Here is a 15878-nt window from a genome sequence, read left to right on the forward strand (position 1 = left end):
AGTTATAAAATATCAATTATAAGCTTCTTATATTCATACTTTTAACTAGTCGATTCTCTCACAAATTAACATCTTTAATGAAAGCTTAGGTGCAGGATCATATTAAAAATAAATACTGAATGACAATTTTACATTCCTTCGATATATGATCGAAAAAAATTTCTTCTTAAAAACTTATATAAATAAATATTACTTTAAAAAATAAATTGATCGAACTAAATTTTTTACTTAACAGAACGAAATCAAGAATATCCCTACAATTTATGCACGAGTATTCAAAGGCAACGTCTGCAAGATTTACAAGATTTAATTTGAGCTGGGATTGTATCTTTGTGTCGGATTTGAGTTAACTGGGAGCTCTAATAGGGATGAATGCTTAGATAGTCCAAGTCAATAAAAATAAGAAGAAAGCTAATCTAATACTAACTAATTTTTCCTGCCATTTGTAGGTTGAAGGTAGCTTTGATCCCATTGCCACAAGTCACAAAGTATATATCTATCATTTTGACTTCAAATATTATCACGATGAAATATTAATTTGAGCTGTCCCACCTTGATATTTATTTATAATGAGAATCACACAACTTGACATTATAAAACAGTGTCGACATAACGTGTTCTTATTTAAAATCTTGTATTACTTGATGTACTTTTGCATAGTTTTGCCATATATATATATATATATATATATATATATATATATATATATTTGACCAAGTACGTGGATTTCTCGTTTGACTGGGTTTGATGAGCAGACACCAACGACTAATGAGACTGTTCTCTACATCCTGAGGAGGAAGACGCAGAGCTCAGGGCCGCCACTGATGTCGCTCCCCTTGTGCCTCAGTGAGTCTGGATTGATCAAGTAGAACGCTTCGGAATCTTTGCTTCCGACGACTCGCTCGAACTTGGCTCTCATGTACATAACCTCAGACCCGGCTGCTGCTCCACCTGATCCATCACACAGCTTGGCTGGTAGAAGAGGAGGAGACGGAGGCGGAGGGAGTACCCCGGCGCCCACCGACACAGGTTGGACCATGCTCAGCACGTGGAGGTCTATCTTGGTGCAGCGGCGCGAGACGGCGTAGCCGCACCGGTGGCCGTTGCAGTACATCGTCCACAAGGGCTCATCCCACAGTGGACTGTGCTTCTTGATGCTCTTGCTGGTGGCGGCAGCGGGAGAAGGTGAGGCGACGCGGTCGCACTCGAGGAGGATCCTCACCATCCCGGAAGCCATCTCCTTCACGAGGTCGCACGTCAGCATGGCCAGCTCAACCAGCAGGACCGGCTCCGACTGCGACTCGCTTTGCACCGCGAAGCTGACGCGGCCCTTCTTGTGGCCGAAGAACGTGCCGGCTACCACTCTCCCGCGGCCCGAAGACAGCGTCGCTCGAGGTCGCACGACGGGCAACGCCGGCCACTGGCACGTAGGGGAGATCAAGGAGTGGATTCTGGGGAAGAGGGATCGGACCATGTCGATGACGACCTTCACGAGACTGAAGGACCTGGTCGGCCTCGCCCGAAGGAGCGGGAGGTAGTGGTGCGGCGACAGCGAGCCTTCATGGTCTTCAGAGGCAGAGCTGGAAGAGGCGCGCATGGTGGCGGCAGCAACCTCCGCAGTGCCCCTCAGCTTTGGCCTCCGAGGTGGTGGGGGCAACATCTGTTCCAGATAGGGCGATATGGCAATTAGAGTGGCCCTGGTGCTGCTGCATGCATGAATCACCCAAGTGGAGTGCAATGGAAGGAGGGCCAGGAGTGGGCATGCGCTACGGAAAGAGACGACACAGACATGATGGCCTTTTGAAGATTTGCAGCAACAACGAGAGAGGAAGGGTATAAGCTTTTGGACATGATGGCACCAACAACAAAGAAGAAAACCTTCACAAGTCAACTTAATCCATATCTTCTCATTACGTGTTCTATCATGTGTTGGCCTAAAATTATTGGAGATGATACACTGTGATGATGCTGTTAACAGTGACAGGGCTCGTTTGATTAATGAGGCTTCATGAAACAGGCAATCGGAGTGACGCAGGAGATGACACCGAGCTCTGCTCCTCGCTTCTCTTCTTTGCCTTCTCTGTTCTTTTACAGGTAAAACGGGCAATAAAATTAATACCATCTATTTTTGTGAGACTTAAAAAATGCTATTATATTTATTAATAGGGGTTTATAGATGATTAAGCGAGGATAATTTGAGCAAAATTCCGATCGCTTCTGTCCCCATTTAATGTCACGGGAAGTGAAAGCGTGAACTCACCTCCGGTGATCAGATACCAGCATCCCTTTTCTTCTTCCCGACGCAACCCTCGGTCATTCGCACCTCCATTTCCCGCCAAAATCTGAAACCCTAGCCCCTGGTTGGGGGAAATTCTGGCGGTGGCAGCGATGGCGCCGCCGGAGGGGTTCAGGACGGGGGACGAGGTGGAGGTGAGCTCCGACGAGGACGGTTTCCGCGGCGCCTACTTCGAGGGTCGGGTGGTCCGCTCCATGCCCAAGCTCCGACGCTACACCGTCGACTACGACGCGATCGTGGACGACGCCGACGAATCCCGCCGCCTCCGGGAGATCGTCGACGCCCGGCACGTCCGCCCCCGCCCGCCGCGCCGTCTCCCCGGCGTCGGACGGTGGGTCGCGCTCCACCAGCTCGTCGACGCCTTCCACAACGACGCGTGGTGGATCGGGGTGGTGTCGGCGGTGCCCACGGGGCGCCAGAGGAGGTACCGCATCTGCTTCCCGCCCAGCCGGGAGGAGATGGAGTTCGGGACCGATGAGCTTAGGGCTCATCTCGAGTGGGTCGACGGGGAATGGGTTCTTCCCAAATCGCTGGCGCCAGAGGAGGTACCCCCCTGTTTGTTTCTGCTTCCTTCAGATCGTGCTTGTTCTTAGGTCCATTGAAATGTTCCGATCAAATTTATGGTCTCCTCTCCTTTCCCCTTCTTTAGCTTTACTTTTAGACCACAGATAATGATATTCTTGGATTATTGGACTTCCAGAGGTAAGAAATTGTGCTTTTTTAGAAGACCCAAAAAACTCTTGTGGGTTTTTTATTGCAGGGAGTGCCAAGGACACCGTATGGTATAGGAACTCAAGTAGAAGTTGCACGTCTCAAAGAAAGTGTTCCTGTTGCTTGGTTCTCTGCTGTTGTTGTCAAGACAATTTGGAACAATTGTTTCTTGGTGGAATACATAAACTTAAGAAAAGACGATGGTAAAGAATCGATCAGAGAAATTGTTGATTCACAGCATGTCAGGCCTTGCGTGCTCCATGTTCCCATTGTCAAATTTGATCAGCTAGATGGGGTTGAAGCATTCTATGAAAATGGATGGTGGCCTGGGGTGATAACTAAGATCAATGCCGAGTCATGGTACACAGTGAAGTCCATACATTGGGATAAGGAAAGAGAATTTTGTCACACAATGCTGAGGCTCCGATATGATTTAGTTGATGGGCAATGGACCCAGAAACCTCAGGTAGGACATTTTTTCTTAAACAACTTTAAATTTGGCTTTTCCTTTTGTGCTCCATTCTGCATTATCAATTTGGGATCATATTAAGTTATTTATGCTTGTGAAACTTTCCAGAGAAATATCTGATGATGCATATTGCTTTTTCTTTGATTTAACCCTTAAATGCAAATTTGCAAGTGAAAACATGTAATACCTTGTTCCCATGTTTTGCTAATCAATTAGTGTTGTATGAATTCTAATATCTCTGCAGCTTGTTGTTCTTGATGTTGTTATATTGTTGCTTATTATGACAGTCATACGGTAGTAGGTTGTACATCAAGTCACATTTCTCATTACCAATCTGAGCAGTTAAAAATACACATGTTGGCTTTGTATAGCAATTGATTCCTTGAGTGGTCAGGAATCACTCCTGCTGTTTTATTCTTTTGATATGGACCTTCATATGAAGATGGATTGTTCAGTGGGAGTTTCAGTGACACCTTTTGTGACTAGATAATTCTTTTTTCTATTAAGTTTGGACTTCATAGATATACTTCAGGTGTCTTCACTTAGGATCCAATTTGGTCTTAGGCCATTGCATATAGTTGATCTCACTTTAAGATCAATGTCATTATAAGTCAAGGAACCTTCACCCACCACTTTGTACCATGTATCATATCTCTCTATGAATCAAGTTTCCATGTCTATGGACATCTAGTGATCAAAGATTTGAAGCTAGTTTTATAGGCATTTCAGATCTTTTGTTTGAAATAATGGAGAACCACTGTATCATAATTTGATGGTTCTAGACTGCTGATTCATGGCATGAGTTGATAAATAAGGCTAGGTTTAAAATATAGTTCACTTGTTGGAGAAAGAAACAACTTATCTGCTAGGCCTTAATAAACAACGATCAATGTTTTAATTTTTACTTGATATAATCCTTTACAAATCATCATACAACGTTGATGGACCACTACTACACCATATGTTCTCGTCTTGTTAGTACAAAGCATGTTCTTTTGCTGCATTGGACCACCAAATAGCAAGGACGAATGAAAAAGAGACAGGGTGGTGATTTTTCTGGGACTTTGGAAGTTTGGAGGTTCTAAGTTCTTACAAGGAGAATGTTCCAAAATCAGAAAAGTTAGTTGTTGAACCTCAGAGCAAGGTTTAAAATTTTGTACCATACCGGTGTATCGAGTTTTACTCGGTACGGTATGTTGTACCAAGCGGTATACCCAAAAAAATATATAATTAATATAAAATATATATTTTTTAAATAAAAATATAAAAATCAATATATATAAATATAAGAACAATATTAAAAAAATTAAAAATCAATTGTAGCCTTGGCGATGTCACCCCCTCTTCTCCTCGTCGCCTCGTTTGCAGCATTCAACGAAGAAGGTGGTGAAGACGTTGAAGGCTGCAGACGTCTCCGGCTTTCGACGAAGAAGAAGGCCGTAGAGTCATAGACGAGGTGATGAAGGAGACTGTCTCTTCCGTTGCTATAGCTACCGCCTCCCCTGATCCCCGCGCCTCCGGATCCTCCTCTTTATGACTCTCCTCGTTGTTACCTTCTGGATCGAGATCGTCGAGGGAGGGCGATGCTGAATCAGGATTGAGAAAGGGCATGGAAACAACTTCGCATCGAGGTTCTCCCGATTCTCCCTCTTCTTCAAACTCCCTCTCCTTCTTCCTTCTTCGACACTTCTCCCTCAGCCTCGTCGTAGCCAGGCCACTATATTGAGCGGACCACCCAGTAGTGGGCAGTCCGCGTATTGGTTCACGGGCGAACCGGTACATATCTACGGGCGGTACGATTCGAAATCGCAAACCTTGCTTTAGAGTCAAATTAAAAGGAGAGGGAGTTTGTTAGTACAGTCAATTTGTCTGCTTTCCTAATATGATCCTGTTTATTTCAAGCAAAAGGAATTCTAACAATTAATATTACAATAGATAATTATGTCTGATAGTGAGGGTTACAGGCACAATGGTCTCATTCAAAGGTACTGGTTACCTTTAGCTGTTTATAAATGCTTGCTCTCTGTGAACATATATAGCTACTTCACAAAGACAATGAGTGATAAGAGACATGTAAGCAAATTCTAAATGGAGAATTACAGATGATACTAGAACATGTGAAAATCATATTGACCTGAAAGTTCTATTTAGAGGCAATATAGGTTTAATTCATCCTTTTAATGAGGAAAAGCATGGCAATTTGTTTTCTTTTTAAAGGGAAAGTCAATTGTTTCACTTGATTGATAGTTAGCTATGACTATAATATCTATTAGAAGTGCTTGTGAAGATTTATCTGTAAATAAATAAAAAACTACTTCGTTAATTTTTTAGGTTTTCTACAGTATATTCTATGACTAATAAGGTCTACCTGTTTACAAGATGAATAGAATGAATTGTCAAATGAACAGAAAACTTTATCTAACAATAAAAATCTATTGTGATTATGCTCTCATGGTCTTAGATAAATTCAAGCATCATAATTGGGTACCCAACTCATTAGGGATACAAGAAGAGAACCATATATAACTGCTTATTTGATTTTTCCAATTTGAGACTGTTGAAACAGGGTTTTTCTTCCAAATGGGTTGATCCTGGTGTCATAAATGGTGGATTTCTATCAAAATGCAGTAAAGGGGTTGCGGCAGAAGTGATTTATAAAATAGAGTAATAACTGAATTTTCATTTATTGGAGAGGTATTTAGTATAGCTCCGTAGCCAAAGGGGGGGGCCGCAGTTTTCCTTGTTTCTTCTCTGTCCTAGAACATCGGGTAGTGAGAAACTAAAGGGCAAAACTTGGCACCATGGTGAGAATTGCTTCTTTGCAAGTTGGATAATCATAGTTTGAGGTATAGAGACACTCTCTGCATGTAGGGGTAAGGCAGTGTATATTGATATTCCTTGGCATTGATGGGATTCTTGTGGACTAATTTGCCTCTTTCTTTTTAGGCTTGTTAGAAATCTTACATGAGCTTTCTCAGAGCTTCTACAAGGATAGACAGAAAGAAACCACAACTTGTGGCCAGGAGATCCATATTCGTCACTGTAAAATTAATGATGGATGTAAGAAAAACATCAAAGCATCATTTTTTTATTGTCTAATCAGAGCTGCCATGCAGTCCATCTACTACAAACATATGATATTTAAATTGCAAATGGACACAGAGTTGCAGAAGGTCTTTTCTTGTTTGATTTAGAAGGAGTAATCATCACTTAACCATTTCTCTTTGTTTTGGTTACCGAAAGCCTGTAATGTACTTATTTAATTTAGTGTAATTTAGTTTCTTTCTGTTGTTGAGCTTTCATTAGTTTCCCATTTTGTCTATATGGCTCATTATGTTTTGAACTGGTTGTGCAAATATTTAGTTTTTGACTTTTAGTTGAGCAGTGAGCAGTGCTGGAGCCTCATAAAGAAACCCTAAAGTATTTAGAAAATACAGATAATTATGATAAACTCCTCTTACCATCCATATTATGTCTAGTTTAACAAAATTCACATATCATGCAGTGTCTGTCATCTACAAAGTCTGACATGATATAATTGTTGGATTCTATTACGATGACATGTCTCGTGGTGGGTTTACTAAGCAGAATACTAACATGATTTTATATTAATGGACATAAATAATCAGTACCAGCATTTCTGATGTTATTCACATTTTGCCAATATGAGTTAAAGGATCATATGCTAAATTTATCTGTACAATTTTCATACAAAATTCAAGCATGCATTTTTCTGGTTCATCCAAGTTTTGCGATATTCAAGGCCCTAACATGTATCCTCAGTTGACTTGTTTAACTGAAATTTTCAGAACATGGTGATGATGGACATCGGAAGAGGAAAAATGGTGGAGGTTAGCAGTGACGAGGAAGGATTTTTAGGTGCTTGGTTCACAGCAACCGTACTCGAATCAATGGGAAAGGACAAGTTCCTTGTGCAGTATCATAATCTGAAGACGGACGACGAAACCCAGCTTCTGACCGAAACTGTGGATGCTCTGCACATCAGGCCCACTCCTCCTGAGATTCCTGTAGATGGCGAGTTTAGGAACCTGGAAGAAGTGGATGCATCCCACAACGACGGCTGGTGGGTAGGGGTGATATCTAAGGTTCTTGACGGTCGTAGGTACATGGTCTACTTCAGGCCATGGAAGGAAGAGATGGAGTTTGGGCACGACGATCTGCGGCTTCACCAGGACTGGATCAATGGACGATGGGTAAGGGCTTCAACAAAATTGCTTTGACTTGATGGGATGCCTGTTGTTTACAGCAGGATTTTGGAAAGCCAGGCTTAGTGAGAAGGTGTATGGTGCTTCAGTTGCATCTTCTGAACCATTTTACTGATAGAATGAGAGAACGAAGAATGAAATTATAAGGATAAAGCAAAAGGCACACTTCAAGTAGTATCATGTGAAGTCTATTTATACATAATGAAAGAGGATATTTCTTTAACTGATAACAAAGAGATTTCCTCATGCAGTTGAGGAAATCTCATCTGATATGCAGTTGAGAATATTTCTCTCTTATCAGAGAAAATCTCTCTGTTATCATGTCCTCGCAAGATCGAGCTCCTATCAAGGATACCGATCTTGGATCGATGAAACAAAAATAGTTTGCGTGCTAGAGGCTTCGTGAGTGAGTCTGCAAGTTGATCAGCCGTATGAACATGAGAGACACGAAGTTGATGTCTGACAACTTGATCTCGCACGAAGTGAAAGTCGATGGCGATGTGTTTCATGCGCGAGTGGAACACTGGATTGACACATAAGTAGGTAGCTCTAACATTGTCACAATATATTGTGGGAGTATGAGTAAAGCTGACTTTGAGTTCCTTGAGGAGATTTGTGATCCAGTTGAGTTCAGCAGTAGTGGTAGCAATAGCACGATATTCAGCTTCAGTTGTAGACCGGGCCACTGTCTTTTGCTTCTTAGAACTCCAGCTGATTGGATTAGACCCAAGAAAGATGACATATCCTGACGTGGAGGTTCTATCATCAAAGTTTCCCGCCCAATCAGCATCAGCAAAGGCATGGAGATGAAGTTGAGTGGTTTTGCGGAGAAAGAGACCATGATCAAGGGTCCTTTTAAGATATCGCAAAATTCGTTTAACCGCAGACCAATGTATAGCAGAAGGTTGGTGCATGTATTGAGACAATTTATTGACTGCAAATGAGATATCTGGACGGGTGAGAGCCAAGTATTGTAAGGAGCCAAGTACTTGCCGGTATTGAGTTGAGTCCGTGATAGGGCTGCCATCACATAATTTGAGTGATTCACCAGTAGAGAGAGGAGTAGCAACTACTTTTGCATCCTGCATATTTGTCGTTGATAATAAGTCTTGAATATACTTTCTTTGAGAGAGAAAGAGACCGGAGGATGTAAATGTTGCTTCCATTCCCAGAAAGTAGCTCAATGGTCCTAAGTCTTTGAGGGAGAATCGATCAGCCAATTGATTTAAAAATGTCTGAACCTCCAAGGGATCATTGCCTGTAACAATAATATCATCTACATAAACTAGAAGATATATTGTATTGCCATGATGTTGTCGGAGGAATAAAGAGGTGTCAGACTTGGAGTTGATGAAGCCAATTGATATCAGAAACGATCCAAGTTCAGTATACCAAGCTCTGGGAGCTTGACGGAGACCATAAATGGCTTTTTGTAATTTGCAAACATGTCTCGGATACTGGTGATGAACAAAGCCAGGGGGTTGCTGCATAAAGACATCTTCAGTTAGAGTCCCCTGTAAAAAGACATTGTTAACGTCCAGTTGTCGTAAGTTCCAACCTCTGGAGATGGCCAAACTTAGAATAAGCCGAATTGTTGTGGGTTTAACTACAGGACTAAAAGTCTCTGTAAAATCAACTCCAGGTCGTTGATGAAACCCTTTGGCTACTAATCGTGCTTTATATCGAGCAACGGACCCGTCGGGGTTTCGCTTAATTCGGAATACCCATTTACACCCGATGATATTTTGTGCAGGATGAGAGGGTACAAGAGTCCATGTGGAGTTATGTAGAAGAGCATCATATTCTTCACACATAGCTTGACGCCAATGTGAAGATTTTTGTGCTTGAGTAATTGTGGTGGGTTCACTGGTCTCAAGAGAAGAATTGGTGATAGTATGGAGGTCGAGAACCTGACGTGGTTTAAAGATATCACTTTTTGAGCGTGTTGTCATTGGATGGCTAGGAACTGCAGGTTGTGTTATTGGTAAGAGTGGTGGAGAGGCATCGACAGGATGCAAGAGAGGTTGAGATACATCGATGGCACTAGGTAAAGAAAGTTGTTGTGTTTCTGAGGATACGACTTCAGTGGTAGGGGATACTTGTGAAGAAGGGAGGGGAGAAGGAATGGGGGGAGTGGAGAGTTGTTGAACCGGGAGAACAAAAGAGTATGGATCTTCAACAATAGGACTGGATGGTGTGGGAGGAGGTTCGTTTGAGGGTATACTCCAGGAATGAATATTTGTCGGAGTGGTATGAATGGTAGGAGATTCATGGTTTTGAAATGGAAAGGCAGATTCAACAAAAACAACATGCCGTGAAATAAAGACTTTTTGAGATTGTGATTCGTAGCACCGAAAGACATTATGCTCAAGAGAATATCCTATGAAGATGCAAGCTTTAGATCTTGGCGCTAACTTGTGTGGGGCATAGGGACGTAGCCACGGATAACATAAACAACCAAATATTCTAAGTTTTTGAATGTTTGGGGATTTGGAAAATAGTTTTTCAAATGGAGACTGGTATTGAAGAACTGGAGTGAGCAAACGATTAATAAGGTAGACAACAGTTTGAAAGGCGGCAGACCAAAAAGTTGGTGGCATGGAGGCTTGATGTAGAAGTGTGAGACCAGTTTCTACGATATGTTGATGTTTACGTTCAGCAGAGCCAACTAGTTGAGGAGTGTGTGGGGGTGACTTAAGGTGTTGGATGCCACAAGTTGAGAGGTAGGATGTGAGGGCTTGAAATTCACCTCCACCATCAGAGTAGACTGTTTTAATTGTAGACTGAAAGAAGTTTTCAACTAGCTTTTTAAAGTTGGTAAAGACTTTTGAAACTTCTGATTTATGACGAAGAGGATATAGCCATGTGTATTTAGTAAAATAGTCGACAAAAATAACATAAAAGCTAAACTTGTGAAAAGAAGTGACAGGAGCAGGGCCCCAAACATCAGTATAAATAATTTCAAATGGTTTAGAACATGATATAGAGGAAACACTGAAAGGAAGTCTATGACTTTTATTATGAAGACAAGCATCACAATAAGTGGCAACCCTATTATTTGTAAGAGTAGGAAGAGAATAACGAGAAAGTAATTTATTTTGGATAGGGAGAGAGGGATGACCGAGACGACGATGCCACACATCGATTGAAGCTGCAACGGAGGAGTAAGCAGTGGGCTGTTTTATTTGTGGAAGTGACGGCCATTCATAAACATTGTCCTTACTCTGGCCTTGGACCAATGATGCCCTCGTGCTCAAATCCTTAACAAGAAAAGAGTTAGGAAAGAATTCAATGGAGGTATTATTTTGTTTGCAAAATTGAGAAACGAAAATGAGATTTCGTTTAATGTAAGGTGCACATAAAACATCATCGAGTGTAAAGGTTGTGGTAGGTGAATTAAGCAATGTAGAACCCGTATGAGTTCTACATAAAAGTGGTAGGGGATACTTGTGAAGAAGGGAGGGGAGAAGGAATGAAGAGGAGGAATAGTTGGTTTGGAGCTCATAGGTTCAGAAGGTGTCTTGGTCAAACCTTTGTTGACAATCTTGTTATACGAATTGCCCCTCCTTTTTTGAGTGACTTGAGCTGTGATGGATGGTATCAGAGCGGCGTTCTCCTCTTTGAGTCTTTCAACCTCACCCATCAGCTTCACGTCAGGCCATGGAAGCTGCTGCTGCATCATCATCTTCCCACCTTTCATCGCTGCCAGCGCCTCGTCACTGACCCTCTGCTCCAGATCTGCCAGATCTGCTCTGCTTCCGCGTGCTGGTCCATCGACCAGCTCCTGGCCTTCTCCCTCCAACGCCTCCGCCACCGCTATCCTCGACTCCGACAACATTATCCTCACTGCTTCCGAGAGGACCTTCTAGGTGCAGGCCTCCCAGCAGCCAGCATCCTGCTCTGCCTTCGCAGAGACAAGCAGCCTTCGATCTGCAGTTGTCTTGCACAAAGCTGATCACGCCACTGGCTGCATCACTGCCCAGAGTCCCTCCTATAGAACTGCTGCATAGAAATCTACAGCTTTACACCATCTTGCATAGGTCTTTTCCTTCAACGAAGACCTTATTCTTTCACAGATCTTATTTGCCACAACCTCATGTGACATTGATCTATACTAACACTTCTTTCTCCCTGATCATATCTTCCATATGTCATCATCATCTACCTCTGATGCTCCCATTACTGTTCCCGCAGGGAACCATAGTATCTTCCCACATACAAATCTTATCTCCATAAATGCAGCAACCCTCATCCCCTTCAAATTATCCAACGGTGGTAACTACGCATCATGGCGTGCTCAATTCTCTAATATACTATTTGGCTATGATCTTCTAGGCTATGTCGATGGCTCTCTTCGTTGTCCACCGGCGATGCTCAACATCCCAGGCGCATCCGATCCAGTACCAAATCCGGATCACAAACTATGGTTACGCCAGGATCGCCTCATTCTTCAAGCAATTCAAGCCTCGGTCGCTGGATCCCTTGCCCCACTCATTTCTTCATGTGACACTACTGAAGCTTGGCGCAAGTTGCAAACCACCTTGGCCAATCGTTCTCGCACTCGCATTCTTAGTCTTCTATCCAGCCTCATGAAGATAAAACAAGAGGGAAGTAATATTGCTGATTATCTACATAACATAAAGGTTATCATCGATAACTTGGCCTTGGTAGGTCATTCCCTCAGTGATGAAGAAGTTACTGTTCATATCCTCAATGGCCTCGGAGACGAGTACAAGGAATTGGCAGCAGCAATACGGGCGCGTGATTCACCAATCACATTCGAAGAACTTTTCGACAAGCTGATTGACTTTGAGATATATCTCAAGCGCGAGGACAAACCGCCAGGACCATCCATCACAGCTCAAGTCACTCAAAAAAGGAGGGGCAATTCGTATAACAAGATTGTCAACAAAGGTTTGACCAAGACACCTTCTGAACCTATGAGCTCCAAACCAACTATTCCTCCTCCTCATCCTCAACATTCCAATCACAACAACCAAGGTGGGGCAGTGCTGATGAGCAGCACTAGAGATGCTGTAGTGGAAGGGAACGGACGTTGGCGCAAAGTGGCAACACCAATGATGAATTGGCAACAAGAAGAGAGCTTGCTCTAGGCAAGTGGCTCTGATACCATGATAGAAATAATAGAAGATAAGAACAATAATTGAAGAATGAGGCGATCCTGGCGTAACCATAGTTTGTGATCCGGATTTGGTACTGGATCGGATGCGCCTGGGATGTTGAGCATCGCCGGTGGACAACGAAGAGAGCCATCGACATAGCCTAGAAGATCATAGCCAAATAGTATATTAGAGAATTGAGCACGCCATGATGCGTAATTACCACCGTTGGATAATTTGAAGGGGATGAGGGTTGCTGTATTTATGGAGATAAGATTTGTATGTGGGAAGATACTATGGTTCCCTGCGGGAACAGTAATGGGAGCATCAGAGGTAGATGATGATGACATATGGAAGATATGATCAGGGAGAAAGAAGTGTTAGTATAGATCAATGTCACCTGAGGTTGTGGCAAATAAGATCCGTGAAAGAATAAGGTCTTCGTTGAAGGAAAAGACCTATGCAAGATGGTGTAAAGCTGTAGATTTCTATGCAGCAGTTCTATAGGAGGGACTCTGGGCAGTTATGCAGCCAATGGCGTGATCAGCTTTGTGCAAGACAACTGCAGATCGAAGGCTGCTTGTCTCTGCGAAGGCAGAGCAGGATGCTGGCTGCTGGGAGGCCTGCACCTAGAAGGTCCTCTCGGAAGCAGTGAGGATAATGTTGCCGGAGTCGAGGATAGCGGTGGCGGAGGCGTTGGAGGGAGAAGGCCAGGAGCTGGTCGATGGACCAGCACGCGGAAGCAGATCTAGCAGATCTGGAGCATAGGGTCAGTGACGAGGCGCTGGCAGCGATGAAAGGTGGGAAGATGATGATGCAGCAGCAGCTTCCATGGCCTGACGTGAAGCTGATGGGTGAGGTTGAAAGACTCAAAGAGGAGAACGCCGCTCTGATACCATGATAGAATGAGAGAATGAAGAATGAAATTATAAGGATAAAGCAAAAGGCACACTTCAAGTAGTATCATGTGAAGTCTATTTATACATAGTGAAAGAGGATATTTCTTTAACTGATAACAGAGAGATTTCCTTTGAGGAAATCTCATCTGCTATGCAGTTGAGAATATCTCTCTCTTATCAGAGAAAATCTCTCTGTTATCATTTACATGTATATATGTAACAATCACCCATCTACTTCAATGATGATCTACACCTTATCTGGTTCTATCAACATGAATCGCATCTTCCTTTTGCTCTTTCTACTAATTGGAGGATAAACTTGAGCACTTTTGATATGACCGCGATCAACTTTCTTTGTTCGAGTTCTTTGAGGTGGTGTGGGGGCTCTCTCCACGACCCAATCATGTGTTGCCATGTAGTTTTATATGAAATCTAAGAACGATCTGGTGGAGGGTGTTAAACGGAGCCTTCTTTTAGCCCATCGTTCCCGGTCTATCTCATCCGAATCCGATCCGATAACAACTGCCAGAAGCCATGTCAGCTAACACATTATAAGTAGCAAGATTCTCGTATAAAGGTTAAATAAATTCTTTGTTCGCCAATATCAAAAGAGCGTCTGTAGTCCAAAGGTTAGGATAATTGCCTTCCAAGCAATAGATCCGGGTTCGATTCCCGGCAGACGCATTACTAGTAACTTTTCGAATTTTAATATATATATATATATATATATATATATATATATATATATATATATATATATATATATATATATAAAGAGTAAGGCAAGATAAAATAATCTGTGTTTCATTTAAAAGCTTTTTATAGCTTCAAAAACTCTATTTCATGACCCGGGTTTATATAGTTATACATTATATTTAGATTGAATCACTCTTTTCCAATAAACTCTTTTAAGAATCAATAGTTAATTTGATTTATTCTTCTACATGTCTTTAATATATTTCACCTATGAACATCTTTATAATTTTTTTGATAAGTTTAATTCTAACATTCTCCCTCCTTAAAGTTATTCTATTATCAAGTTTCTTTCAAAGTTATTAAAATATTTTTAATTTTAAAAAAATTATATGTATATCGACTACTCATTCACTTGTTTTGTGTAACTCCACTTCTTTGTTTTTTATATGGTCTCTTATAAAATAAAATCTTGTGTCGTTATGTTTTGATTTTTCATGATAGACTAAATTCTTGACTAAGATAATAACTGATTTGCTATTAACATAAATTTTGATTGACTTCTCCTACGACATATGAAATTCTTGGAGTAGTTTTCTTACTCAAACTGTATGGCAAACATAAGAAGATGTTGTATATTCTGCTTCACAACTCGATAGAGTGATGATATATTATATTTTTTTAAGACCATGTGAATATAGCTTCACCAAATAAAATACAAATCTAATTATACTTTTATGATCATCGTAGCTTCCGACGCAATCATTGTCATTATATATAATGAGCTCCAACTTTTTAGATGATGAATAGAATATGTCATATTTAGTTGTCCCTTTAATATATCATAAAATTCTTTTGACGACCTTTAAATGAAATGTTCCAGGAGCTTCCATGTATCTACTATTAAACCAACTCCAAATAGTATACCAGGTCGAGTGCATATCAAATATCTTAAACATCCAACTAGACTTTTATAATAAGTTGGATTAATTGATTTGCATTCACCTTGGTCAACTTGGTACCATATTTCATATGTGTATTTGTAGAGAGATAAATACTAATTTGACATCCAGTTATAAATTTTTTTATTTTATTTGAGTTGCTAGGGAGATAAGTAACATTTTTATCTCTAATCGAGCAATTGGTGTGAATATTTCATGGTCGATCCCATATTATTGTTTGTATTCCTTTACAACCATTCAGACTTTATATTTCTTCATTTTGCTTGTGCATTTCTTTTTGTTTTGAAGATCCACTTAACACCGATTGATTGGTGGTCTTTAGAAGTGTAGTCAACTCCCATGTATTATTTTTATTAATAGCATAATTTTTCTCATTCATAGCTTGTCAATATTTTTCTTCTCTATAAGCTTATTTGAAGGTTAATGGATCATATCCTATAAAAAGATAAAATAAATAAAACTCATCATCGTTAATATCAATCATTCGAGTCACATCATATAG

The 15878-nt window shown here is 41.3% G+C and overlaps 2 protein-coding genes and 1 non-coding gene across 3 annotated transcripts; 2 read left to right on the plus strand and 1 right to left on the minus strand.

Moving 5' to 3' along the window:
* Positions 1-528: 528 nt before the first annotated feature.
* LOC135596930 (protein MIZU-KUSSEI 1-like) lies at positions 529-1817 on the minus strand. The gene has a single exon (XM_065089220.1). It carries the CDS (start codon positions 1658-1660, stop codon positions 782-784), a length of 879 nt encoding a protein of 292 aa, XP_064945292.1. The 5' UTR covers positions 1661-1817; the 3' UTR covers positions 529-781.
* A 110-nt stretch (positions 1818-1927) lies between these two features.
* On the plus strand, positions 1928-7877 carry LOC135596929 (protein AGENET DOMAIN (AGD)-CONTAINING P1-like). The gene is made up of 4 exons (XM_065089219.1): positions 1928-2094; positions 2167-2841; positions 3057-3473; positions 7286-7877. Exons 2-4 carry the CDS (start codon positions 2389-2391, stop codon positions 7715-7717), a joined length of 1302 nt encoding a protein of 433 aa, XP_064945291.1. The 5' UTR covers positions 1928-2094; positions 2167-2388; the 3' UTR covers positions 7718-7877.
* Positions 7878-14333: 6456 nt separating this feature from the next.
* On the plus strand, positions 14334-14405 carry TRNAG-UCC (transfer RNA glycine (anticodon UCC)). Its single transcript has one exon. It is a non-coding gene; the product is annotated as a tRNA-Gly (tRNA).
* The last annotated feature ends 1473 nt before the right edge of the window (positions 14406-15878 follow it).

Source organism: Musa acuminata, chromosome BXJ1-11, assembly GCF_036884655.1.
Source record: "Musa acuminata AAA Group cultivar baxijiao chromosome BXJ1-11, Cavendish_Baxijiao_AAA, whole genome shotgun sequence".
Lineage (NCBI taxonomy): Eukaryota > Viridiplantae > Streptophyta > Magnoliopsida > Zingiberales > Musaceae > Musa > Musa acuminata.